Source organism: Oryzias latipes, chromosome 23, assembly GCF_053564925.1.
Source record: "Oryzias latipes strain Hd-rR chromosome 23, Olatipes_Hd-rR_3.1".
NCBI classification, from domain to species: Eukaryota; Metazoa; Chordata; class Actinopteri; order Beloniformes; family Adrianichthyidae; genus Oryzias; species Oryzias latipes.
In genome coordinates, this window is record NC_136259.1 from 26253956 (window position 1) to 26279759 (window position 25804).

Genomic DNA, 25804 nt, shown 5'->3' on the forward strand with positions numbered 1-25804 from the left:
TATGGTTACCATCATTTTTGTCCAGCCCTATTTCATTAGTTTGTTTTTTTTAAATAATTCTGTTCATCAAAAACTCAAAAGTAATGGTTGATTCTGATTTTTCAATTTTCAATACATATTAATTTATTGTTCCCTTTGAACCTTTCAAGTCATTTCAGTGAACATTGTGGACTTCCTTTCTTTAACTGAGGGGTACCAACTATTTTGTCCACCACTGTATGTGATACAGTTGCAGTGCTAAACATTGTAATCATTAAATAGACTGCATTAGATCGTATTATTACGATGAAAGACACATTAATATCCAGGTACAGTTTTTTAAGTCATACTCCTAAAAAAAAAAGTTTTCCAATAAAATATCTGGATACGTATCGTATCGCCGCTGTCCCCCTTCAGGGGTCGCCACAGAAAATCCGCTTTTACTGATTTACTCAGAGTTTGTAGCCGCTTTCAAGCGGTGGGGGTGTGGCCTTCTAAGAAGCTCCCTCCTGATTGGTGAGAGTGGTTGTCATAGAAACAATGACTCTGACCCATTTGGATCAAGAAAGTCAATTCAGTTGCCATTTTTGTCTGAATCACGTCCGTGTCGTGCAGAAATGGTGACTGAATCGACCCCCTCTGGTTGGAGCTGGTTGGAGCTTCATGGATGACGTCACTTAGTCCAGAACGGCGTAGGCCGAGCAGAACTGCAAACGTTTGGAGTTTCTGGAGCATTGTCATGGGACGAGTCTCTGCTCGTTTGGTCCACAAAAACCACAGGAATTCTGGAGGAATGTGACGTCATGAGCTTGGAGGTGGAAACGCCGCCAGCTCCAAGCTGAGGAGCATCAGTGACGACTGGAAACTTTCAGCGTTCATCATCTGAAACCTCAACTTGATTGTTTGTTTGTTTTTTTCATCACCAAAAGCTGACAGTTTGTTTCCAGCGGTGTGTGATGGCTCGATGACGTCACAGAAGCACGAGGAGAGTCGTGTTTCCTTCAGGGTCTTTGACCAGCGCGGCTGAAAGGAACAAAGAAGATCCTGGAGAAAAGGCTCCTTCAAAGGACAGAGTGCCGCCCGGGGGCCGCCCCCCCCCCCCCCACAGGAGAGGACTCGGACACAAAGGCAGAGAAGGCGAGGAGCTGGTCACGTGGGAGGACGGCTTTGGGAGAGACAAGGAGAGAGGGGGGGGGGGGGCATTCTTTGAAAAGGACATTCAAAGCGTGAAGAAGAGCTGGAGTCCAGAGTCTTCATCAATCTCCCACATAATCCCCGCCCACAAATCAGAGACTCCTGCCGCTCTGCAGAAACTATGTCCTAGAAAACAGAACTAAAACGTCAGAGGATGAAAAGGGAACTGGGAACGCTCTGAAAACAGATCAGAGGACTCGACCTCTGAGACCGGTGGGTGTGAAGGGTTCCCTGGAGAACCCAGAGAACATATTGGTTCCGCATGGAGATATTTGCACAAATGTTCCTTAGAAGAGTTCACGTCCCTGTGTTTTTGGAGGGGGGGGGTGTCTCTGAATGCTGACTGACAGCACAGAAATGCAACCGCCGTGCGCGCGCTTTGTGCCACAAACGGAGCGCGTCTCCGCTGCTGGAGAGAGGGAGGGAGCGCATCTCTCTCTCCTCTCAGACGTGTTTCGGTTTTCCGCGGCGGCTGAGCGCGCGAGCCTCACTCCTGACGTCAGGAGTGATCATCGCGGCTGCTCTCTAATCCGGGTCTGCGTCTCTTCCCGCGGTCTGGATGTTGACATCTCTCCCAGCTGCGGCGCTCCGGAGCGGCGGCGTTCCACGCATGCCCCCGCGCGCGGAGCAGCCGTGATCCAGAGCTCAGCTCCGCGCGCACAGCCCCCCCCCCCCCCCCCCCCCCCTGTATCCGGACTCAAACCTGCGGGATGTTCGGGCTCCACGCGCCCCCTCAGCTTCTGCTTCAGTGACCGTGGATGGCAGCGGCATGGAGATCGCCTTGGTGAGCTTTGAAAACGGCGGCGCCAAAGGCGGCGGCGGGAATGCCGAGGAGAACTGCCGGCACGCGCTGGAGGTCCCTCAACCGGGCTTCGTCCAAACGGCGCTGGGAGAGGAGCGCGGGAAGGAGCTGAACACCCGCGGGAGCCCCCGGCAGCAGCTGAGCCCCTGGAAGATCAACGACATGAACACCACGCTGAGCTGCAGCGAGAACGCCATGGATGCGCTTTTACGCGCGGACCACAGCCCCCACCTGTTCGACGAGGACCTGCTGGACATGGACGTGGACGCGGAGAGCAACGAGCGGGTGCTCATCAACATCGCCGGGCTGAGGTACGAAACCCAGCTGGGCACTCTGAACCAGTTCCCGGAAACGCTGCTGGGAGACCCGGCCAAGAGGATCAAGTACTTCGACCCGCTCCGGAACGAGTACTTCTTCGACCGGAACCGGCCCAGTTTCGACGGGATTCTGTACTTTTATCAGTCCGGGGGGAAGATCCGCAGACCCGTCAACGTGTCCATCGACGTGTTCGCCGACGAGATCCGGTTCTACCAGCTGGGAGAAGAGGCCATGGAGCGGTTCCGCGAGGACGAGGGCTTCATCAAGGAGGAGGAGAAGCCGCTGCCCCAGAACGAGTTCCAGAAGCAGGTCTGGCTCATCTTCGAGTACCCGGAGAGTTCGAGTCCGGCGCGGGGCATCGCCATCGTGTCCGTGATCGTCATCACCATTTCCATCATCACCTTCTGCCTGGAGACGCTGCCGGAGTTCCGGGACGAGCGCGAGCTGGCCGTGAGCGTCCGGCCGGACAACGGCACGGCGCCGCGGCCCTCCCTCACCTTCTCGGACCCGTTCTTCATCGTCGAGACCACCTGCGTCATCTGGTTCACCTTCGAGCTGTTCGTGCGCTTCTTCGCGTGTCCCAGCAAGTCGGAGTTCTCCAAGACCATCATGAACATCATCGACATCATGTCCATCATGCCTTACTTCATCACGGTGGGCACGGAGCTGGCGGAGCAGCAGGGCCAGGAGCACCAGAACGGCCAGCAGGCCATGTCTCTGGCCATCCTGAGGGTCATCCGCCTGGTCCGGGTCTTCCGGATCTTCAAGCTGTCCCGCCACTCCAAGGGGCTGCAGATCCTGGGCCAGACTCTGAAAGCCAGCATGCGCGAACTGGGGCTGCTCATCTTCTTCCTCTTCATCGGAGTCATCCTCTTCTCCAGCGCCGTGTACTTCGCCGAGGCGGACGAGCCCGAGTCCCACTTCTCCAGCATCCCCGACGCCTTCTGGTGGGCCGTGGTTACCATGACGACGGTGGGCTACGGGGACATGCGGCCGGTGACGGTCGGGGGGAAGATCGTGGGCTCGCTGTGCGCCATCGCGGGGGTTCTGACCATCGCGCTGCCGGTTCCGGTCATCGTGTCCAACTTCAACTACTTCTACCACCGCGAGACCGACCAGGACCAGTCCTCCCTGAAGGACGAGCCCGCAAGCGGCCGCGCCAGCCCCGAGCCGCGGCGCCGGGGCAGCCGGGCCTCCGCCAAGTCCCAGGACGCGGAGAAGAACGAGGGGGGCGACGGGGGGGAGAAGAACATGAAGGCGAACAGCAGCGTGGACTTCAAGAAGTCCCTGTACGCCTTCTGCCTGGACACGCGCGAGACAGACCTGTAGACCCGGACCCGCCCGAGCCCGCAGAACCGCCCCCCAGCCTCACCCCCCTCCCCCGGGCTGCACAGGCTCAAAGGTCTCAACCCTCAACCTCAACTGTCCGCGCGTGCTCGATTAAGGAAAAAACTTGCGCGTGAGCTAGTGGGAAACGGGAGTGAGGCGCGCGCGCAGCCGTCAGGATATGGGATCATTTCTGGACACGCAGAGGATTAACGGAATCTGAACATGAACCTCGAGTGGGTCTCACGCTCACGCGCACAGACTTCAGACGAAAACAGAGGATCTTTTTTCACGGATTTTCCTTTTCCTGTTTGAAACTTTCAAATCGAACTTTTCTGACAAACTGAGTGGAAGTACGACAGGAGCGGGGAGCACGTGCACGGAGGAGGCGCGCACACATCAGGTCAGTGTCAAGCGTGCGCGCATGTTTATGGCAGCTGAGAGCTGCGTTCTCAGCTTCAGACTCGGTTCAAGTCGGACTCGTCCGGAACAAGTCCGACCTGATCTACGTCACAACCTCCTGAAACAGAAAAACGATCATTTTAAAAAGACACATTTCAGTCACATTCTTGGTGGGAAAAACGTTTTTCCTTCACTTATTTATGAAAGTTTTCTATGATCCAAACGTTAAATTGATCTTTTCTCTTTTTAGTCTTTTTATTTTTTAAATGTTCAAATAGTTGAAAACAAATTTTTACTAAAGCTATTCATGTTTTATTTGAGGAATAAAAATGATTACAGTTCGATCTATTTTCAATATTTTGTCTGATTTCTGCTCATTGATGCAAATGAAGGAGCAGTTATTCCTTTATGGACATGTATGTACATCATTTTTAAATGAAAGAAAAACATTTTTGACTCAAAACTTTACTTCCATCAATCACTTTTCTAGACAGGAAATCATGTTTTTTCATGTTCTTTAAAGAATTTGAGTTGATTTTGCAGCAAAACTTGTCCTCATGAAGGGATCCCTGATTTCTGATGACGGCGCCATCTGAAGTCTGGTTTTCAAGGCTTTTGACTGTTTGACCTCCTGTTGTTGTTCTGGTGCATAAACCCCCGTTTCTTTAAATGTTCATTCTCTGTCAAATATCTGCTGACGCTTTAAATGTTCTTTTGGACAGATTTTCACATCTCCCTAAAGTTTGGAAGCAGAAGAGAGAAAAACTCATCTGACCATTAAAGCGCAGTGGAGCCGCCATGAATGCATGAATCCAGCGTGTTTGACACTTTTAGCAGGATCTTCGTAACATTAGAGGACTTGTATCGTGGGTGTGGTTTGTATGGTGGGTGTGGTTTGTATCGTGGGTGTGGTTTGTATGGTGGGTGTGGTTTGTATGGTGGGTGTGGTTTGTATCGTGGGTGTGGTTTGTATGGTGGGTGTGGTTTGCATGGTGGGTGTGGTTTGTATGGTGGGTGTGGTTTGTATGGTGGGTGTGGTTTGTATCGTGGGTGTGGTTTGTATGGTGGGTGTGGTTTGCATGGTGGGTGTGGTTTGTATGGTGGGTGTGGTTTGTATTTGTTGAATGAACATTTTTTGGTTAAAGGAACTAAACTTGGATGTTTGACTGAATTTCAAACAAGCTTTAAGCTGCGTTCACACTCAGCGTGATTCACGCGGCAGACACGCCCAGTTTCATCTTTAAGTCAACGTACAGATGTCAGACCGTGAGCGCCAACCAATCAGGGACACAGCTTTGGGCACTTGACATGTTCAGTGACTTTATTAGTGGGCGGAGTCAAATTCCAACACAGGGAGAATCTGATCCTTGTCATCATAAATTTTATGACATTTTTCTTATTTTCAATAGTAGTAAAAAGTTGCTCTAATGCTATTCTTACGTTTTCTCTCCTCTGACTAATGTGGAACAGGAAGTCGTCAAACTGGGTCACAGAGTCACGGAAATACCGACAGCGCCGTCATTCAGAAACATCAGTAGATGGTGAACCTCGCCGTTTTGGGAGAGTCTCTGAATGATGTCATGAACCCAGACATAGAAACGATTACCGATGCTTTTGTGGAACTCTTCAAAATCAAAAAACCTGATCTCTAAACGTCGCATGCCGCTCCGCGTACCGTTCAGGCTCAAATCCTCTGGCAGTAGCTCCTCCCACACGTCAAGCTTATGAACATATTTTTGGGCAGGCGGCAAGCAGCGAATTCAGAGAGGCTGCCATCGTGAAAGTGATGCGCGGATCATGTTCTGTGTGAACGCAGCTTTAGAGTCTTCAGATCATGCTGGTAACCAAAGAACACGCAGATCCTAGAACCATAGAACCAGCCCCTACCATGATCCTTCCACCTCCTAGCTTCACGGCTGGTTTATTCATTTCCTGTGTGTGATGGCGGCTCTGATAGACGTTGAGGTTTTGTGAAGTTCCTTTTTGCTTAAAGGTTCCTGAAAACGGGCCTGATGTTCTGCTGCAGCTGCTGGCTTTGATGGCGTTCATCTGTGACTGAGGATCCTGCAGACAGAACCTTTGGGTTCTGAAAGGTTCTTAAGAATGAACAAAAGAATTCCACTTGAGGACAGAACCGGATCGGATTTAGGAAAAAAGGTCTCTGGATCTGTTTTTAAAAATGATCGTCACGTTTGCTTTGGTAACCGTGACTTGGTCTGGAATTGAAACCAGATTAAGTGGATAAAATGTACCGAAGATTTTTTAAAACAAAACGTTTACAAAAGCAAGTTTGACCCTTTTTTTCTTTCCAATCCCAGAATTCATTTTTGTTTCCAATTTAAAGGTACAACACAGCTGTTTGACTAATTCTTTATTGCATCAAATGACTGCAACGGTTTGTTTTTGTCCCCTCTGGACTTCCGTAGGAGGCCTTGTTTGAAGCCGTGTGACCTTGAACGCCTCGCCGTGCAGATGTCAGTCTGAACTTTAAGCTCAGAAACTTGAGGGATTAGAGAAGTTGGGCTGAAGCTGACAGCTTGAGCGACGGCTCCTTTTCAGGAGGAGCTCAGAGAAATCAGACATGACTCACCAGAGCCGCCCCCCCCATGACCAACCTACGATGCAGCGTGTTTACATGTGATATCATGCTGCTATTCTGGTCCTCCTAATTGCGTTAAATCCGAGGGGCATGTGTCAGCAGAAGAAAATCTGCAGAGCGGCTGCCGCTCGGGTAATTGGACCTTCAACCACAGAACCGTCAGGCCTGATTAGAGCCGTTAAAAGTGACCTCAGCTGGAGACGAGGACGGACGCCGCCGTCCGGTTCCTCCAGATGATCCTCGTTGGCTCCACGCCCCCCACAGGCCGGACTCTGCTCTGCACGGCCGCCGTTGACTCCCTGCAAGGACGTTACATAAGAGGCGCTCGTGTGCAAGTGCACAGGAGCGTGCACAAGCAGAGGCGTCCTCAGCTGCAGCCGGAACAAACAGAGCAGCCAGGGAGCGAAGCTGAGCTGAGCCCGCTGGGCCGAGCCCGGCCTGGCAGCGCTGACCCGGACTCCAGAGGAAACATGTTTGTTCTGGACCCTTGCCTTGCAGGCTCACTCTGTCCATCCTGGGGGGTCCGGCAGCTCCAGCACCAGCCTCTACATCGCAATCTACACTTGTACATCTAAAATCCAGACAGTTTAGCTCTTCTGACCGCTTCCTTTGTCCGCTGACATCCTTCAGGTCTCATCAACTCCTGATCAAAATGAACTGAAAAGATTCAGATTTCTGTGCAGCTGGTTCTCTAACACCACCTCAGATGGACAGAAACTGTCCTGAAAGAAACATCATCAGGAGGAGGACAGGAATATTTTATTACTCAAAATTTCTCCCGAAAAGTTCAAAAATAAAAACTGATCCTGAAGCTAAAGTTGGTCTTGGCTAGCCTCTGACCGAGGTCAAACGTTTTCACATCTGGGCGTTTGGTTCTGACCTTGACGCCATCACAGGTCATGTGGTTCGGATGATGGAGCTGCCTGCTGCTCTCCTGGATCTTCGGATGCTGTAGACGATCCTCGTTCCGGATCGATTCACCGTTGATGCTTTTGATCAGGAGAAGGACTGAAAAACCTAGAAAGATCAATAGAAATAAACAGACAGTGAGGTCATGTTCATAACCAGGTCAAGACCCCAAATAATAGAGAATTTAGAAGATGGTAATGTTAGATATTTTAGAATGAACTGGTAAACAAACAAAAGCTCCAGCTCGTTAAGCTCGTTAGCTGCAGCATTTCTCCTGGTTTGATTCCCAAATAGGCGACGAGGTGAGACGCTAGACATGAGGGTTTTGGCATTCAGACCTGATCAACTGCCCCCCTAAAGTGAATTTGAGTTTCTGTTGATATCTAGTCTAATCTGATGGATCTGTTTTCCTCAGTTTCCCATGATCCTTTTCTCTTCAGTGCTTCTTCTTCCTGGTGATCTCAAATCCCACTTTTCCTCAAAATGAAATGCTGGTGTCCTTTAATCCAGACCAGCGGGTGGCTGATACGGTTTAGATGAAGGCAGGCCTCTGCTGACTCAGCACGCCGTCAGTGTACATCAGCATCGTCACGCCGGGAACACGCTCAGATGGAAACGCCACTTTGATGCTGAAGAACCGGCAGCAAAACTTGACCAGGAAGACTTGAGCAGGTGGATCACTGCAGACTGAAGGCCACGTTTGCCCTTCAGACCTCAGCCTGCCCGCCACATCAGAGATGGGACGAGGAGCAGCAACGGAGAACGGAGGAGGCGCCGTGAGCTCTGCGTGTTTGGACCGGGACGTGAAGAGGCAGAACCACGAGGAGGTTTGGAGGAGGTGCAGCGAGGAGTTGCAGGAGCTCCTTCATCCATGACAGTCAGAGGACGGGCTCCTGTTTTCTGGTCAGAACTTTTGGGTGTTCCACAGACCGGGTTGAAGCTCAGAACCGGAACATGAGGGTTGATTTAAGGTCAACCCAGTTCACCAAGGAGTCACATGACCCCCCCCGGCAGTGCAGGATGCAAAGCCTCGAGAAAGCTCCTGTGTGGAGGTGCAGTCGTAGGAGGAGCACAGGTGTCGACGGGCAAACCTCACCCACTCAAACTTCTGCCCCGTATGAGTCAAGCGCGGCGCCGCCGGCCCAATGGCGTCTTTCTGTTACAGAGTCATGGAGTGTTGCTAGGAGACGTCCAGCTTGTGGAGAAAATGTCAGATGTTCAGGTGAGAGCTGCTGCATCTGCAGAAGCAGGCGAGAGGCGGAGGAAGAGCAGCGAGGAAGGATGAGGAGCATTCCCAGATCCAGGGTGTCAAAGGTCAGACCTCGGTCCCCCCCCTCTGGTCACCCGCAGACTTCTGAGTGCACTTCATCTCCCAGCAACCCCAGCGCACACTTCCTGGATGCCACACACCTGACTCTCGTGTGTAATCACTTACAGAAGATGAAGATGCTGCAAAAGTTAAAGACAGAAACTTAAATGAAAACAGACTAAAACACAGACGACAAAAAAAGAGAAACGCTCCGTCGGCTAAATCCCTTTAAAATATGAATGAATAGAAATCCAGAGAAGATTAACCTTTAAAAAAGAAATGTATAGAAAAACAAAGATCAAAATGTTTGTCTATGAAATAAATGAGTTCCTTTTACAAATATTTGACTGAAAATGGAAACAATTCAAAGAAACTGGAGGAGCTTTGAAAAGAAAAGAATGTTGTTTGGTGATGAGACTCTGCTGAAGTTCTCTGAAGATTTTCATTTTCACTGAGCGTAGAACCGAAGCAGCAGGAACCTCCTGACAGGCGGAGCGGAAGGAAAACCAGCAGAAATGCAGCCAGACCCCAGAGGGGCATGACGAGAGGCCCTGACAGCGGCGTGACCCCCCCACCTCCACCCCCACAGGAGCACGCCAGGAGACGGCTGCAGCCGCCAGCGTGCCGCTGAGCAAACACAAAGCACTTCCTCATCGGAGTCTGATAATGAAAGGTTTTCAGCCGAGCTGCTCCAGGTCCCTGACATGAGGGGGGGGGGGCTCAGAGGACATTATGTAAGCTAATCGTTTGGCCCCCAAGAAAGAGCAGAAAAACTCTGTGAGGCCCAAAAAGATCCATAGGAACCAGATCTATGAGAACCAGATCTATGACAGTCAGATCTATTGGAAAAATATTGATCCCTTTTCGGTGACCCCACCCCTTCTGCCATTTCTCATGCCTTTCCTTTATTTTAGCAGTTCAGGGGAAGGGGGGGGGGGGGGGGGTGAAACCTCACCTCCTTAGAAGTTCCACTCTGCAGCCATCTAAGGCAGGACAGGTTCCCCGAGGACCCGGGTCTGGAAACTCTGGTCTAGAGGAGGGAGGGAGGATGGCAGCGGGGGAAGCTGATGTGGATGCAGGAGGACGGGAACTGTTAGATGGAGAACCTGTGCAGGAATAACCAAAGGTTCTGTTATCAGGCTGGAAACGCAGCCCCCCAGTGAAGACACCAGAACCTCCAGTTTGTTCTGTGGTACCATGATCCCAGCTGCTCCCCTGTCAGAACCGCCTTGAAGGCTCTTTGGATCCTCAGATCAGTTGCTGAACTGTTCAGGACTCAAACTCCTCTGTGGACCGAGGTCCTCCACGGTCAGACACTCAGGTCTGGGACTAGGACTTGGTTTCAGGTCCAGACTCTGCTGGAGGTTTGTGACCCCCAAAGAAAGTTTATATTTTATGCCACAAAACCGTTTATAAAGGATGAATGCAAATATTTTCTGCTTCTGATAAAAGGGAAAAGAACATCTTATTGGTGAAGCAAAAGTCATCAGTCACAGGTCCTGCAGGTTCTGCAGGTTCTGCTGGTCCTGGAGGTTCTGCTGGTCCTGGAGGTTCTGCTGGTTCTGCTGGTCCTGGAGGTTCTGCTGGTTCTGCTGGTCCTGCAGGTTCTGCTGGTCCTGCAGGTTCTGCAGGTCCTGCAGGTTCTGCTGGTCCTGCTGGTCCTGAAGGTTCTGTTGGTTCTGCTGGTTCTGCTGGTTCTGCAGGTTCTGCTGGTCCTGCAGGTTCTGCAGGTCCTGCAGGTTCTGCTGGTCCTGAAGGTTCTGCAGGTTCTGCTGGTCCTGCTGGTCCTGCAGGTTCTGCAGGTTCTGCTGGTCCTGCAGGTTCTGCAGGTCCTGCAGGTTCTGCTGGTCCTGCTGGTCCTGAAGGTTCTGCAGGTTCTGCTGGTCCTGGAGGTTCTGCGGGTTCTGCTGGTCCTGCTGGTCCTGCAGGTCTTCAGCAGGCCTGGTCCGTTCTTCAGCAGTTCTTCTCCAGAGCTGGGATATTTTGCGACTTTCAATCCAAAGGTCCAGGTTCTGGATAGAACTCTCCAGAACCTTGAAATGCCTCTCACACAGATGCTTCTTGGTTGCCATGGCGATGTGTTTGGGATGCTTGTCCTCCTAGAAGGTCCATTCACGTTTCATCCTTAATGTTTCACTGATGAAAGAAGGTTCTGGTCCAGAATCTCTCCGTACATGGATCCATTCATGCTTTCCTTCATACGGATCAGTCGTCCAGACCATGATGTTTCCGCCCCCGTGCTTTAAAGGGGGTTTTCTTTCTCCAAACATGGCGAGAGGCGTTTCCACCAAAGAGTTTCATTTGGGTCTCGTCTGACCACATGGCCTTCTCCCAATCCTCCTCTGGCTCGTCCAGATGGATTCTGAAGAACCTCAGACGGTTCTGTTCTGGCACTAGCAGCCATGACAATGTCGTGTGTTACCATGGTAACCTTTATCCCTGTGGCTCTCCTTAGATCATTTACCAGTTCATGTTGCTCACAAATCATTTGTTCTGCCAGGTGAGATCTTTCTTCTCTAACGGCTGATCTCGCCTCTCCAAGCTGCTGTGTACTGGTTCTGGTTTCTGGTTCTTGGTGTCCTTCGACAGCTCTTTGGTCCCCGTGGAGAAGCTGGAGTCTGTTTCAGAGTGTGGACAGGTGTCTTCATACAGGTAGCCGGTTCAAGCAGGTAACATCAACACAGGTAAGGAGTGGAGGACAGAAGAGCTTCTGAACGCTGGAGCGGTCGCCGCAGCGGTGTCGGACGGGAACATGCTGAACAGGAAGCAGATGTCTGAACAGGCGTGTGGACGAGGGCTTAACGCGGACGTGTAAACTGGACCTCCTCCATGCTGTTCTATTCTGGGAGGAGATGCAGATGAAGTTTGACCAAAACGCTGCTGCCAGCGGAGAGAGAAAAAGCAAACAAGCAGAAAACAAGCAAACAAAGAGGCATGGGCCAAACATTATCTAACCAGACTGGCTGAACGAAGCGCTTCCACATGAGCGGCTGCAGGCATCACTTCTGCATCATCTGCTCCAGTCACTGCGAGCGCCGCACGGACGGACGCCGCTCCTCCGTGATGGAGAGGAGCGAGCGGGAGCCGGGCTATCATGGAGGCTGAAACGGAGGAGCGTTTAATGCAGTTACATAAGACAGAGCAGCTGAAATGTCAGAGCGCCCCCCCCCCCCCCAGCTGGTTCTCCCGCTCATTTGGGTCATCAAGGAGAGCTTCTCTCTTCAGAACCCCACTGGAAATGTTCTGGTTCTGGCACAGAGCAGGCTGAGCCTTTTCTGATGTCTTCAGGGAGGCTGCACGCTCTCCCGCGTGGAACCGGAAGAGGTTCTGTCCAGGGACCGGACTCCCCGTCGTCCTGCAGAGAACAAACTCTCAGGAAGTCAGACTGGGAGGGGGAAGCTGATCGTCTGATCTGGAAATGTGTCGTAGAAATGTTTAAAAAAAAACTCCGGAATCAGCACCAACGTCATCCTTTGCCGTCTCTCAGAATGACCCTTCAGCCCTCCAGGCCACGCCTCCCTCTGACCGTCCCCGGACGAGGCTCCTCACGTTTAGTCACGTCTCCTCGGCTGACGGGACGCGGCACGTTTGTCTCCATGTGCCACATCAGCCACGCATGAACGCGCAGATTTAATTACTCACGTCTAATTTTCACCACAGATATGAGGAGACGGCGAGCGTTTGTGCGCGAGCTCCTTCTAGCGCTTAGCAGCAGCTGGGAATCGAACCTGCGCCTTATCATATCAGCTGCATGAAGGCTAAGCCAAAGACCAAACGTGAACCTCTTCAGGTCAGATCCTGGATTTGGGTTTTCCTTAGAGCTGCTGAGAAAATCGAGCCTCTTGATAGTTTTTCTAATAGAATCCAAAACGACCAAGGTGACGTTCAAGGAGACAAGGACGGCCGCTCGCCACAGCGCCAAAGCAGACCAACCAGATCAGAGAAAGTTTCATTCTTCTGAAACCTGTTGATGGACATGAGTGTCATCCTAGGATGTCTTTTATTTTGAAAGGGAGTCACATTGTCAAAATTAAAAAACTGTTTTACATTTAGAAAAAACGCGTTTAGCCTAAATGTTTGTTTTTATATTAAAGGTAACAACAATACAAATCAGTATAAAACACTTAGAGAAAACGCTGGTTGCTGTCAAGGACACGTGACATCTGTTGATGAAGCCCGCAAAGTGGGCGTGGCTACTGTAGCTTTCATTCAAATGGAACTTTATTCATAATCTGGCTGTTTTTACAATCCTGAGAAAGGAAATAGCTTTAGAATATTTTACCTTTTTATATAAATTCATGTAAAGACCTGGAAGACTTTATCTATGAACAGATCCTCCCTTTTCAGAGGTTTTTTGTTGCTTTTGTCATTTCTTGTGGTTCATAGAGTTCCATCAGTGGGAGATGATGATGTGGTTTTTTCACGCAGACGTCACAGGAAGTGTTTCCGGCTGCTGATGTTCCCTTTGGCTCTGAACAGCTGCTTTTTCCTCTTCACACTTGGTGACTCAGCTGATCGATCATAGCCCCAAAAAAACGAGCGTCTTCCTGCAGATCTGAGGAGCCAGTAATGAATAGAGTGATGCACGGAGACTGGCGGGAAGATCTGGTGAACGTGGACACAGTCCAGAACCACAACAGCTAGAAAGCACTGAGCTGTCTGTCTGACGCTTCTGAACAAAGTTGGTCTCATATAAAGACATGTCGGTGTTTCCATTGCCTTCTGCCAGTTTCTCTCTCTCTCTCTTGTCTTTGGCAGCATTTTAATTCCTTTTCTATTAATGAATATTGGTGAAATCTCTGCTGGAGGTCTAATCTGTTGTGGGATGGCTGTGTTTCTGTGGTTTGGGCTGCGGCGCCGGCTGGGCGAGCGCGGCGCAGAAACATGTCTGCATATCTGCAGCAGCAGCCCGTCTCCCTGCAGCTCGTCTTCATCACACTTCACTCTTGGAGGACGAGGGTGTGAAGCCGTGGGCTGTGAGCAGTGCTGAATGTTCCCTCATTCATCTCAGACTGTTAAATAACCAGAATGAAGTGGAGCAGAAAGCTGTGACAGCACAGGAACATTTCTGCTCAGTGAGCAGGAACCAACGACAGCTCAGCCTCACCTGTATGACAGCTCAACGGACTCACAGGAGACCGGAGCACAAACCACGGCCAAAGAGACTGAAGCTAGCTAGCATCAGTGCTAGCTCTCCTCTTTGCTCTCCAGTTTAGGCTTTATGAACAAAAACACACACATCACTGTCTGGACTTTGGTTCTTCCGTGTTCTGCTACACTCTGGACCGGTTCTGCAGCTGCTGATCAAAGAACCCAAAGGTTTCTCTTTGGGTTTTTGTCTTTATTCAAACAAAACTCACTGTCCTTGTTTCTTGGACCCATCTTGGACTGCTGTTTTGTTGCATCAGCTACAGTTGGGGGGGTTGAACCTGCAGCCTTTTGGTTCGGCGGGGGTTCAGACCTCAGATGTGACAGTGATTGTGTTCTTGGGTTAAGCCTTGGTCACATGATGCACCCCTATGGGAGTGACCCGTGCGGGTTCTGTGGGCTTTTGGGTTGTCGGGTCTGTGGAGGGTCCTAGCGGCTGTGTCTTAAGGGGAGCGCAGGCGTGTCTGCAGTTCCCTCCAGGCTCATACGACCGCCTTAAGGGACGCCATGAAAATGGAACGTACCATTGTTGTGCGTGGAGGAAGTGTTTGGTGAAATATTCGTAAGGCTAATGGAAGTCACGTGCACCTATGAGGTATAGGTGATGCTGCCATATGGCCTCCTGACGCCACACCCTGGTCATCAGTAAGGTGTTTAAGTGAGGATCACGTGCACGCACGGGGTGTGCACGTGATCCTAATTTCCCTGTAGGACGTCCACAGAAACGATGCTGATTGTCTAATTTCCACATTAACAGTCAGGCTGCAGTGAGGAGCGTGCACGTGTCACGTGAACAGCATTAACGGGATCCTCACGCATTCTGCAGGATTTGGGGGAGGGGGGTTCAAAACTACCTTCTACATGCCTGCGTCTCCCTGACTCCCCCCTTACGGGCTGTAGAAGTGTTCACTACGACCTGTCGCTGCAGCTTGACAGCAGAACCCCCCCGGGTTGACTGAGCCGTCGCCCACCTGGATGTTCCGTACAGGTTTGAGCATTTGTCACCCGCAGACGGCCTGCATCCACCGTACGGACAGCTGGGACTAAGACGCTCCCTGATGTTGCTGATGTGCCGTCTAGGTTTCCCCTTTGGGATCTTCTGACAGTGAGAGTCATGAGTGGAAGCTGTGGACCTTCGCTGTAGGATGGAGCTCGCGTCTCCAGATGGTGGAAATGGACCTGCAGCTAAAGTCTGGGCTTCCTCCTCTGCTCCTTCATGTTTGTTCGGGCGCGATGCTTTTATGTTGGTGCTGTTAGAGCATAACCTTATGGATGGAACTGAACCATGAGTTTGATAGAGACTTTAGCTGGAAGGAACCTGAACTTGAACCCAAACCTCCTGTGAAGCTCAAACCGAGGCGCAGATGAGCGGAAACGTGTGCAGTACGAGGGGATGAAAGGAAATCCTGTCGTTAAAGTCCTGAAACAAAGATTTCCTTGGGCAGAATTCTAACCATGCATGCCATGAAGATCACTTCAGTTTGACACATGCAGCTCGTCCTCCAACATCTCATCTGAATTCTACATGGCTGACACACGGAAACACTCACACATTTCCCATGATCCTTCTGCAACAGCAGGGCGCTATGGATAATGTGTGCTGGGTTGTACGGCGGCGTTCAGATGGGGGCGGGTTCAGCGGGCGGATTTCAGGCGTGGGAGTTTCCCTTTGTGAGCAGATCCTTTAAACTTTGCGGTAATGGTTGCAGAGACACTTTGGCTCAGGATAAGTCGTGCACGCCGCTCAGGCTGACACCAGGACCTGTGCTGCTGGGATTTATGTTTCCCTGTCATTAAGTACATAATTCCCGGCTTGTTTCCACCAGCCGGAGGTCAGAGAGGGTTGGGCTGAAAGTGGAGCGGACCGCCGCCTACCTTTGACTCTCCAGCTGCAGCAGGCGCTTCTGCCGGTCCTGATCTTTTCTGAGACATCCTCTCAGTTCAGCACAGTTATCACTTCAACAGCTGACTTTCCTTCTTTCCACAGCAGCTCCATTACCTCATCTGTCACTCAGAAACATCCACCCATCCATTTTCTCAGCCTGCTGTATCCCTTTCGTGGTCACAGGGTTGCTGGAGCCTATCCCGGCTACTGTTGGGCAAACGCGGGGTACACCCTGGACAGGTCACCGGTCTGTCGCAGGGCCACACATGCACTCATACGTGCACTCACACGTGCACTCAAACATGGACATCATACCATACCATCATAATGCCCTGCAGTCTGCATGCAAGACAATTGGATTGGTGGCAGCGTGCCGCCATAGGTACCTATGGATTGATGGGTGGATGGATGGATAGATAGATTAATGGAGGGATTTGCTGGCCCTATAAAATCAAATCTGCAGTACAGTGGACACCTTAAAGGGTCATTTACATGTAAAATCTTTTTTTGTAGCTTTTAAATGTATTATAACGTTCATTCATCAGGAGAAAAAAAACGAATTGGTATCATGATCCATTTCTGAGTATTCCTCTAAAAATCTGCTCTCTGAGCACCAGCCCCTCCCAATCCACCAAAACAAGACATAGACCAGTAAGGACCGCCCCTTCCAGGAAGAGTCTGCGCTGCCAGCTCCGCCCCCAGGCTAACAGACACACCCACTTTCTCTGTGAAACTCGCGGTGATCGGCTAAACGCTTTCATTTTAAATGCACAGTCTGCGCATCCATCTATGTAAAAGTTTGGATGTTGTTTGTTTTCGTGGGAGAAACGCAGACACGCTGCCTGGGCCGGCTCTAGGATGACGTCATGAAATGGGCGGCACCCACAAAGAAAGAGAGGCGGAGCCTCAAGGATCGAGTCATGGAATAAAGCTCAAGAAAATACCTCATACTTTATGAAAGAAATGTGTGCTTTGTTGGTAAAATATTATCATATTCATGGAAATCGTTTATTTAACCCTTGGTCTATCCTAGACACTTTAACATTGGGAGTTGGGTCATCTAGACCCACTAGACAGTGCTCTGAACCTTTTTTCTTCAATGATTTGTGATCTTCACTGGTGTCCATGGATTACATGAAATCTTTCCACCTTTATCCACCTTTGTCATGGTAGGGAGATCACGTCAATGGAAGGGGGGGGGGTCATCTAAGATAGCACAAGGGTTCAGAGGCTGAAGAACAGCATGCCACAGGCCCTTTAAAGCATGCTCAGTCAGCATTATTGGAAATGCAGCCAAAATGGCGGCACTCCTTTAGTTCCTGCTGCTCCTTCTCCTGACTCTGGACATCAACAAGTTCCCTGGATAATCGACCACAGAACGGCGAGCAGAAAGAGGAGATGGCAGCAGTTTCATTTAAAAAATAATTTTGAATCATCTTCTGAGATGAAAATAATGCGAGCATTGAACTTGTGTTCGTCACCACTGGAGCTAAACTCTGTGTTGCATTTGACCCAGCAGCTGCCTCTTATCGTCATGGCAACGGCACTCTGAGGACGAGGTCAAGGTCGGAAAACCCCTGCAAACTCAGCTGTTTTGTGAGTGGTTACCGCGGTGACCAGGAATGAACCATCAGCTGACAGCAAAAGAACAAATGTCTCCTCTTTTCTGAAAAAAACAAGCAGCAGGAGCAGCAGGAGGAGGAGGAGGAGGAGGAGGAGAGGGAAATAAACAGAAGCAGCCTCCAGGTTAGAGTGATGCTTCACAACCTCAGCGGTGAATCATCACATCCAACTGCTCTGCTCGTTCTGCGCACACACTCGCTGTGAGCGGCGTGCAGGACGCTTTCGCGTGAACACAGATCCCTGCCTCCAATCTGCGCTGCTTCGCCAAACACACGACACACGCCGGCTGAAAATAGTCTGGAGGGGCATGAGAGCACCGGAGCGTGAGCGCCCAAATGTCATCGCTTTCATCGTCATGTAAAATTAGATCTACAGAGGTCAGGCGGTGTGTGAAGCAGAGAGAAGACGGCCCGCTTCGGTCCAGAACATCCACCCAGAACCCGGCCAGTTCTGACCCCAGGGTCACATGTGGGTGAAAGCTCAGCCTGCAAGTAATTGTCAGAGCAAATCAAGTGAAGGCAGCAAATGATTGAGCCTGGGGCGCCACCTACTGTAGGCTAATGAGAACAGCAGGCTGTTTATCTGAGGATGAGCTGCTCTGACGTCTGTTCTCTGCAGAACCGTCCAGAACCAGCCGTGTGCTGTGGAACCCACTACATCAGCTGTGGAACACAAATATTTACTGTAAAACCCACCATAATTCCCACTAGAACGCACTACATTTGCTTTAGAACCCATTACATCAGCTGTGGAACCCACTAAATCTGCTGTAGAACTCAAATATTTACTGTAGAACCCACTATATTTCCTTTAACCCTTGTGATGTCTTAGATGCCCCCCCCCCCTTCCATTGACGTGTTCTCCCTACCATGACAAAGGTGGATAAAGGTAGAAAGATTTCATGTAATCCATGGACACCAGTGAAGATCCCAAATCATTGAAGAAAAAAGGTTCAGAGCACTGTCTAGTGCAGAGGTGGGCACTGAGGGCCGCATTCCTGCATGTTTTCCAGCATACCATGCTCTGATTGGCTGGACACACCTGAACCAGGTAATCAGCCATGAGTATGGCAAGGATGTCTGGAAATCATGCAGACACACCGGCCCTCGAGGCCTGGAATTGCCCACCCCTGGTCTAGTGGGTCTAGATGACCCCACTCCCAACGTTAAAGTGCCTAGGATAGCACAAGGGTTAATAATAATAATAATAATAATCATGGATTGATCCTCTTTTCCAGACACTCAAATTCTTCCATTGTGTCCATCATTCATTCATACTTGCTGAGGGTAGAGGCGTGGCTGCCAGTTCATGGCTACGGTCCCTCTGACCGTCACCGGGATCATTCATGCTGGGAGGCAGAAGCGTTAAGGGTCTTGCCCAAGGGCCCCAACTGAGTGATGTTCATTGCTCACCATTGATATGTTAATTGCCCCTAGTACGATTGTTGATTCGAACCCTGGATTCCTGCATGGCAGCCTTCCACCTTACCAACCGAGCTACCCAACTGCTTTAGAACCCACTACATTTAGAACCCAAAACATCTCAATAGAACCTAAACCAAGGCCTCTGATCAGAGCAGCATCCCACAGAGGCTGTAGCCTCATCAGGCTCCGGTGAACACGTGTCTGTGGAACCTCAGGCAGGGTTCTGGTGTTCTCGTGCCTCACCTTCTTCTCTCAGGGTTCCTGGTGGAGGAGAAGGTTCTGCTGCTGGATTTGGCTGCTGCATATGCTGCTCAGGATTACACTGATCCAACTTAATGCCCGGGCCCTGCAATCATTCAGACCGGCCGTAGCTGCTGAGGGCAGAGCCGTGGATGCTCCCGGCACCATCTGCCACCGCTAAAGGATTAACTTCCAGGAACGCCGCGCACAAAAGCACTTCAGCCACACAGAGACCTGGTTCCTTCATCGTCTGACCCGGCTGCTCTGTCTTTAGGCAGTCGTCTCCCTGGAGAAGGTTGCAAACATTTTTCCATCTTTTTCATTTCAGACGTTAAGTCAGGGACACGCCATTACTTCATGTGTCCTCATGGTGGAACCAAAGGAACCCCGGAACAAAACCTTATTGGTATTTCAAAGGAACGGCTAAGTTTGGTACATTTAGGCTTCCGTCCTTCAGAAGTTTTTGGTTTAGCTCATTTCTTCGGGCGCTGTAAGAGGATCTCAGGATCTCTGCAGACATTCGGTGACATTTAAAGGCGGTTTGGATGCAGACCTGTTTACCGATGCGGTTAACAGAAACCCAGTTTGGGTTTCACCGTTCTGCAGAAGCAGCCAAGATGCATTTTGGGAAGGTTTTGTGGGTGTGGGAGTTGGTTTTCATGTTCCTGTAAAAGTGTAGAGAGGACTTGACCTGGAGCTGGAACACCTCTGAGACCGTAGAGATCGTCCCAACGTTCCACATCAGCAGGAGGTTCCCCAGCCGCGCTGAGGAGAGCTCTCCCCGGGAGAAAGAACTGGAAGAACTTCCAGCCATTTAAGAACAGTCCTGAACGTCATCGGGATGCAGAGCAATCTCACCCCAGACGGACGTCTGCCTCTGTCCGACGGCCGTACGAGAACCAATGAGAGTTTATAGAGGAGCGAGCAGGAAGTGTTGGTGTTTGAGTGTCTGATCTCTATTGCTTTTGTGTTGCACCAACAGCAGCATCCACACTTCTACAAAGACTGTTGGACATCTCACAATGACCATCAAGGGCTTGCCTTGTTACTTCCTGCTCCTCAAATGATAATGGGATGTAGTGTGGACCTTACCTCTGGCTCATCCGTGCTCCTATGCCTGACTGTGTCCCTCGTCTCTGGCTCGTCTGTAGCCCCCAGCCGTCTCCCCACTCCATCTGGAAGAAGCTCATCCGCTAGACTTTAAATATGTAGTTGTAGAGTTAGATAAGTTAATTCTCTCTAAGCTAATTCTCTCTAAGAGTTCTGTCCGTCCTGGGGGAGGATCCCTCCTTCACGTGGACACCCCTTAGGTTTCTGCTTTATTCTAGGAATTTGTTTTTTTAGGAGTTTTCCTTAGAGAGAAGGAGGGTCTAAGGGCAGGGATGCCCAGTTTAGTTTAGTCTGTTTAGCCTAGCCTAGGCTAGTCTAGTCTTCCCTAATCTAGCCTAGCCTAGGCTAGGCTAGGCTAGGCTAGGCTAGGCTAGTTTAGTCTAGTCTAGTCTAGTCTAGTCTAGTCTTCCCTAATCTAGCCTAGGCTAGTCTAGTCTAGTCTAAACTAGTCTAGACTAGACTAGACTAGCCTAGGCTAGTCTAGTCTAGTCTAGACTAGTCTAGCCTAGGCTAGTCTAGTCTTCCCTAATCTAGCCTAGCCTAGGCTAGTCTAGTCTAGGCTAGGCTAGGCTAGGCTAGGCTAGGCTAGGCAAGGCTAGTTTAGTCTAGTATAGTCTAGTCTAGTCTTCCCTAATCTAGCCTAGGCTAGTCTAGTCTAGTCTAGACTAGTCTAGACTAGACTAGACTAGCCATCAGCTAAAGGTTCCTGTTCATGAAGGTTCCTGCTCAGTCAGTCTGAAGGTTCCTTAGAACCGATTTTATGTTTAGTACATTTAGTGAAGCCCGTTGAGACAACTGTGTAGTAAGGTTGGACTATAGAAATAAAACTGATGGAATTGTGGCGTACAGCAGGGATGGTGCTCTCTCAGGGTACATCAGAAGAGAGATGGCACAGGCGGCACCAACAACAGACGCTGACATCACCACAACCTTGGTCACATGACATCAATCATGTCCCGGTAGCCAATAGGCTCAAAGGCCCGCCTCCACATTAAAGTAGGCCCAACGGTGAAAGCAAATATTCCGAAGTGTAAACTGAGGACTGAGAGTAAAGAGAGAGACAAAATGAAAAACAGCAAACTGTAACTGATACACATTATTTTTCGTTTGGTAACATTTTTAGGTTCATAGTTTTTTATTTCAAGTTGTAAATGTATTTTTTTTTCAAACTGTCAATATTGCCTTCAAGTTTTACAATGTGTGCTTTCGAGTTTTCTGTGTTATTGTCCTCTAAGTGGATCCTGATCTGCCCCCAAAACCTTCTGTTTGTGCAGAACAATGGTTTTCTGAAGTCCTGGTTTGGGATCCAGTGGATCCAGAATCTCAAAGATCACACGCTCCTCCAGCTGTTCTGACATTTGCATGTCGTCGGTTCAGCAGGGTCGGGTGTCGTTGGAAGGATTCCTGACAGAACACTGAAGGTTGTCTCCTCTCTGTTGTCCACAGAGGGCCAGCACCACCCACCCCCGCCCCCACCTGAAGAGGAGGAAGTCCCTCCTCCAGGAAGCAGCGGCTGCACTTCCACACCTGGGAAGTCTGTGCCTTCGACCAACGTTCCCGCTCAAACGTCCGGTTGTCCCTCGGGTTGGGGTGGAGCGGCTGCCTGATGGAGTCCGGCTGGAGCTGCGGGGGTGGAAGAGCGATGGGAACCATCTGTTTGGCGTTTTTTACGCCCCGCTGGTTTTGGTGATGACTGACTTGAGTGGAGAAGAAATCCCTCTCTGTGCAATACGAGTCCATCTCAGTGTGACGCTGTCGTGTGGACGGACTCTCCGTTTATTTTTGTATCGCTGTTTTCCTGATTTCTATTTTTCTAAAAGACTGAAAAAAAAAACAACAATGGGGGGGTCATCCGCCTGATGGACGGCTTCCTCTGACCCACCCCGTCCTGTGGCGACCAGCGCCAAAGCCATATCTGAAACAACCCTGTGCCACGTGACTTTAAACGCCCCACCAGCGGGATGCATTCGGGGTCCTCCGGACACCACAGCCTTGTTGTGTCTCCAGGAGCTTGAAGTGTTGAACCCCCCCGGTGTCACCACCTCTCACTATTTTTTTACTTCCTCCAACATATCAGATCTCCTCAGGAGGCGCGGGGGGGGGGCTTTTTTTCCATCAAAAGTTTAAAACCAGATTTAAGTTTTGGGGAAAACTGTATTTTCAACAATTTCCGAATATTGTGACGTGATTTTTAGAGAAAAGTGGAAAAAAACTTGGTTTATTTGTGTATTAACCAAAAAAAGTGAACATTTACTCAGGAAATGACCTTTGACCCGCACCTGCACCCGTTTGAGGCCCAACGACGTCACCAGAAACCTCCGAGCTTTGGACCGTCTCCGTCCTGGACCAGAACCAAAGCGGAGGGTTTTTTGTCGTATCAAAGCTTTTGTTGTTCCGATGTTTGACTTCCAGAACAAAGAACAAGTGAAGCCGCCTTTGTGCTTTTAGATGGTTCCTTCTCTCTGAGGCTGCGTTCTTCCACCTAGAACCTTCGTGAGTCCACGTGTTCCCTGTGATTGTCAGTCTCATGGATCTTTGTTCCTCAGACGTTCTTCACTGTGAGACGTTCACTCAGAAACACTTTTCTCAACTGAACGCAGCTCAGGTCCAGGCTGGACGTCCAGGTCAGCTGGGAGGAGGTCTGCAGACTCCATGTCCCATGATGCATTTTGTTCAGAAAAGGTTTGTAAAAGTCTCCAGCAAAAGAACAAATATGCAAAAGTCAGTTATTGGAAAACGTTAAATCAGCTGTGAGCCGAAAAGACCAGAACCAAACCTGAAGAGGAACTGGTCCGATAGAACCATAAACCTGAATTTGTTCCAGAGAAACGATGAGTCCAGAACAGAACAGAAACTAGTTTACCCAAAGAACCGCTCATAGTACCCCGGGGAGGGGCAAATACCTTCTGACTGATCTGTGAGTGAAACGGAAAACTCTGCTCCGAATTTACGGAGATCATGGAACGTTCCTGAGCTTCTGAGGAACACAAGGAAAAACCAACAAACGTAAACAAAGGTCCACGAAGGTTTGAGGGTTCACAGTCAGTCTGAGGTTCCTGCAGGTTAGTCAGAAGGTTCTTGATCAGTCAGTCTGAGGTTCCTGCAGGTTAGTCAGAAGGTTCTTGATCAGTCAGTCTGAAGGTTAGTCAGAAGGTTCTTGATCAGTCAGTCTGAAGGTTAGTCAGAAGGTTCTTGATCAATCAGTCTGAGGTTCCTGAAGGTTAGTCAGAAGGTTCTTGATCAGTCAGTCTGAAGGTTAGTCAGAAGGTTCTTGATCAATCAGTCTGAGGTTCCTGAAGGTTAGTCAGAAGGTTCTTGATCAGTCAGTCTGAGGTTCCTGAAGGTTAGTCAGAAGGTTCTTGATCAGTCAGTCTGAAGGTTAGTCAGAAGGTTCTTGATCAGTCAGTCTGAAGGTTAGTCAGAAGGTTCTTGATCAGTCAGTCTGAGGTTCCTGAAGGTTAGTCAGAAGGTTCTTGATCAGTCAGTCTGAGGTTCCTGAAGGTTAGTCAGAAGGTTCTTGATCAGTCAGTCTGAGGTTCCTGAAGGTTAGTCAGAAGGTTCTTGATCAGTCAGTCTGAGGTTCCTGAAGGTTAGTCAGAAGGTTCTTGATCAGTCAGTCTGAGGTTCCTGAAGGTTAGTCAGAAGGTTCTTGATCAGTCAGTCTGAGGTTCCTGCAGGTTAGTCAGAAGGTTCTTGATCAGTCAGTCTGAGGTTCCTGCAGGTTAGTCAGAAGGTTCTTGATCAGTCAGTCTGAGGTTCCTGCAGGTTAGTCAGAAGGTTCTTGATCAGTCAGTCTGAAGGTTAGTCAGAAGGTTCTTGATCAATCAGTCTGAGGTTCCTGCAGGTTAGTCAGAAGGTTCTTGATCAGTCAGTCTGACGTTCCTGCAGGTTAGTCAGAAGGTTCTTGATCAATCAGTCTGAGGTTCCTGCAGGTTAGTCAGAAGGTTCTTGATCAGTCAGTCTGAGGTTCCTGCAGGTTAGTCAGAAGGTTCTTGATCAATCAGTCTGAGGTTCCTGCAGGTTAGTCAGAAGGTTCTTGATCAGTCAGTCTGAGGTTCCTGAAGGTTAGTCAGAAGGTTCTTGATCAGTCAGTCTGAGGTTCCTGCAGGTTAGTCAGAAGGTTCTTGATCAATCAGTCTGAGGTTCCTGCAGGTTAGTCAGAAGGTTCTTGATCAATCAGTCTGAGGTTCCTGCAGGTTAGTCAGAAGGTTCTTGATCAATCAGTCTGAGGTTCCTGCAGGTTAGTCAGAAGGTTCTTGATCAGTCAGTCTGAGGTTCCTGCAGGTTAGTCAGAAGGTTCTTGATCAATCAGTCTGAGGTTCCTGCAGGTTAGTCAGAAGGTTCTTGATCAGTCAGTCTGAGGTTCCTGCAGGTTAGTCAGAAGGTTCTTGATCAGTCAGTCTGAAGGTTAGTCAGAAGGTTCTTGATCAATCAGTCTGAGGTTCCTGCAGGTTAGTCAGAAGGTTCTTGATCAGTCAGTCTGAAGGTTAGTCAGAAGGTTCTTGATCAATCAGTCTGAGGTTCCTGCAGGTTAGTCAGAAGGTTCTTGATCAATCAGTCTGAGGTTCCTGCAGGTTAGTCAGAAGGTTCTTGATCAATCAGTCTGAGGTTCCTGCAGGTTAGTCAGAAGGTTCTTGATCAATCAGTCTGAGGTTCCTGAAGGTTAGTCAGAAGGTTCTTGATCAGTCAGTCTGAAGGTTAGTCAGAAGGTTCTTGATCAATCAGTCTGAGGTTCCTGCAGGTTAGTCAGAAGGTTCTTGATCAGTCAGTCTGAAGGTTAGTCAGAAGGTTCTTGATCAATCAGTCTGAGGTTCCTGAAGGTTAGTCAGAAGGTTCTTGATCAGTCAGTCTGAAGGTTAGTCAGAAGGTTCTTGATCAGTCAGTCTGAGGTTCCTGCAGGTTAGTCAGAAGGTTCTTGATCAGTCAGTCTGAAGGTTAGTCAGAAGGTTCTTGATCAGTCAGTCTGAGGTTCCTGCAGGTTAGTCAGAAGGTTCTTGATCAGTCAGTCTGAAGGGTCCTGCCCTTTTCCAGATTTCACCTTGAAGTTCTTGTTTGTCTGCTCTCCTCTCCCCTCTGGTTCTTCCTGAACTCACGTACGCTCTAGTGAGGGTTTGGTTCCGCTTGTGCTTCTCAGGGAACCATCGTTCTCTTCAGAAACATGGAGAGATTTGAAAGATCTGCTGTCAGGGAGCTGTTCACCCAGAACCGGACCTTTAGGACCATAAGATTATCATGATGCACAAACTTCCTCAGGGTTCTTCTGTGAACTTTATGTCCAGCAGAAAAATCAAACTTAATCAGAACTTTTGACACGTGGACCAGAACATGGCTGAAGGTCCTGGTCTGGATTCTGGTTTGAGAGTCGTGGCTGACCTTTGCTGAGTCGGCTGTAAGCAGACAGGGACATCTATGACCCAGAAGGTCCAGACTGGATCTACATCTGCTGGTGTCAGCGCGGTCCATGTCTGAGCAGAAAGTTCCTTTTCACTGCAGACACCGTCCACCAACTGTGGGCGGAGTCTGGATGGTCCACGCT

General features: G+C 49.8%; 1 protein-coding gene across 1 annotated transcript; it reads left to right on the forward strand.

Moving 5' to 3' along the window:
• Window positions 1-103: 103 nt before the first annotated feature.
• Window positions 104-23462, forward strand: LOC105353871 (potassium voltage-gated channel subfamily A member 5). Its single transcript, XM_023952665.2, has 2 exons — window positions 104-4022; window positions 21715-23462. The coding sequence occupies exon 1, from the start codon at window positions 1943-1945 to the stop codon at window positions 3620-3622; it is 1680 nt and encodes a 559-aa protein (XP_023808433.2). The 5' UTR covers window positions 104-1942; the 3' UTR covers window positions 3623-4022; window positions 21715-23462.
• Window positions 23463-25804: the final 2342 nt, after the last annotated feature.